Source organism: Limulus polyphemus, unplaced genomic scaffold (assembly GCF_000517525.1).
Source record: "Limulus polyphemus unplaced genomic scaffold, Limulus_polyphemus-2.1.2 Scaffold8528, whole genome shotgun sequence".
NCBI classification, from domain to species: Eukaryota; Metazoa; Arthropoda; class Merostomata; order Xiphosura; family Limulidae; genus Limulus; species Limulus polyphemus.
The window spans coordinates 3,331-5,020 of NW_013674138.1; the positions used below are offsets into that span (position 1 = coordinate 3,331).

Below are 1,690 nucleotides of genomic sequence, written 5' to 3' on the forward strand. Positions count from 1 at the left end.
AATCACGTTTATAATGTATATTTTCCTTTTCTGTTGTCTTGCACATATTACCCCCGGTCAACTAGCCCTAATAGTCGTCGGGATTTGGTCCAGGGAGGGTCAGACAGTAAGCCAATATTTACCGTTTGTTTATTTATAGAATTTTACGCAAAGCTAGAAAATGGCTATCTGCGCATAGCCGTACGAAGTTTGAACTAATACACTCGCGTGAAGATAACTTGTCGACAGATACCTCCGCCAAAACTTGGGCTACTCTTGTTTAATCGAATAGTGGGACTTGACCCCAAAATTCGGGGCATGTTATTTTTTGGCAACAAACCACATTTCGTGGATTCCAAACTCACAGTCCAAGCACGCTCATCACTAGGCCACATCCACCTTATTCCATCGCTAAGCAGTGCGTTAAACTAAAGCACTTCGCTTTAGGAATTGCCGTTGTTAATTAATCTAAGTTTTTTGTCTGTTGTTGTTTTTCTTCTAGCATTGCTTTCTAATCAGCTACCGTAAAGAAGGCTCGAGACAGTACGAACTGAAAGCAGAAACAGAGTCGGAATGTAACGCTTGGATTCAGTCGATTGAGAACGCTAGGTAATATTAGATACTCCTATCGTTATTCACCCGCTTCTCTAAATCTTTCCGTTTACTGTCTATGTGTGTATCTACGTCTGCCCTGTACTCTCTATCTCACGTTAAAATCTTATCTATTTTATGTAAGCATTCTTTATCACTGTAAAATTCGTTTCGATGTATTTTTTTTATTTTATTGTAACCTTGGAAAAGATAATTAACATTTTGGTATGTGGTGATTTTCTGATGTTTTCTTTATTGTCCCACTTCACCAACAGGTGTCGTCTTGTCTTAGTGATTGGATAAGAAAACGTGATCATTAAATTAGCTATTCAATTAGAGCAGTAAAGAAATCTTCTAATGTTGAATTCTGTGTGGAATTATGAAGAAAAGTTTAAAATAATTTGATAATTGTTCATATGTATCTGTAGATTTGTGTATTTCAATAACACCCTAAAGATTAGGCTTAGCGTACCAATACAGTAGTAATGTGGTAGAGGTTTATAAGTGGATTTTTTTCATCGTTTTTTTATATATTTTAGAACGAGCTTTCAGTCTTTTCAAATTTTAGTATTATCTTAAAAGCTATCAATATGGTTTATAGTGATGAAAAACAGCAAATATAGATGTAAACAGAAAATATTTACCTCTCAAGTACAGAAAAAACAAAACAAGAAGTAAAGTAAAACGTTGAAAATTTACTAAAATGAACGATCAATACATCAAGATTTTATAGTTTCTAAAACCTGATTTTTCTGAGCATTTTTGCGGCTTCTGTTTTTCAACTGATCTATTCAAAAAATACATTTAAGCTTATGAAGTTTTACAATACTTAAAAATGTATCACCATTCTTTGAAATCATTTCCTTCTTAGTTTCAGCAAAACTATGCTAAAGAAAGAGGAATTAGAACAAAAGCATCTTCACTTAGTTCAGATTGTAGAGAATGAGAAGACCTGTAAATGGCAGTATACACAGCAGTGTGAAGAATTGACGTTGGAAATCAAGAAACTAAGAGCTGAGGTAAGAATGTTGTGTTGAGATGGAGGAACCAAGAGCTTCGTTAGAGAATGGATGTTGTGTTGAGATGGAGGAACCAAGAACTTCATTAAAGAATGGGTGTT

General features: G+C 34.6%; 1 protein-coding gene across 1 annotated transcript in view; it reads left to right on the top strand.

Moving 5' to 3' along the window:
- The first annotated feature begins 485 nt into the window (after positions 1-485).
- The window catches only part of LOC106475406 (ras-specific guanine nucleotide-releasing factor 2-like), a 28,316-nt gene continuing 27,111 nt past the window's right edge, over positions 486-1,690 (top strand). Inside the window, exons 1-2 of the mRNA XM_022379517.1 lie at positions 486-588; positions 1,442-1,589. Of these exons, the coding sequence (XP_022235225.1) occupies positions 1,455-1,589 (135 nt within the window). The 5' untranslated portion in view covers positions 486-588; positions 1,442-1,454. The remainder of the gene's footprint in view (positions 589-1,441; positions 1,590-1,690) is intronic.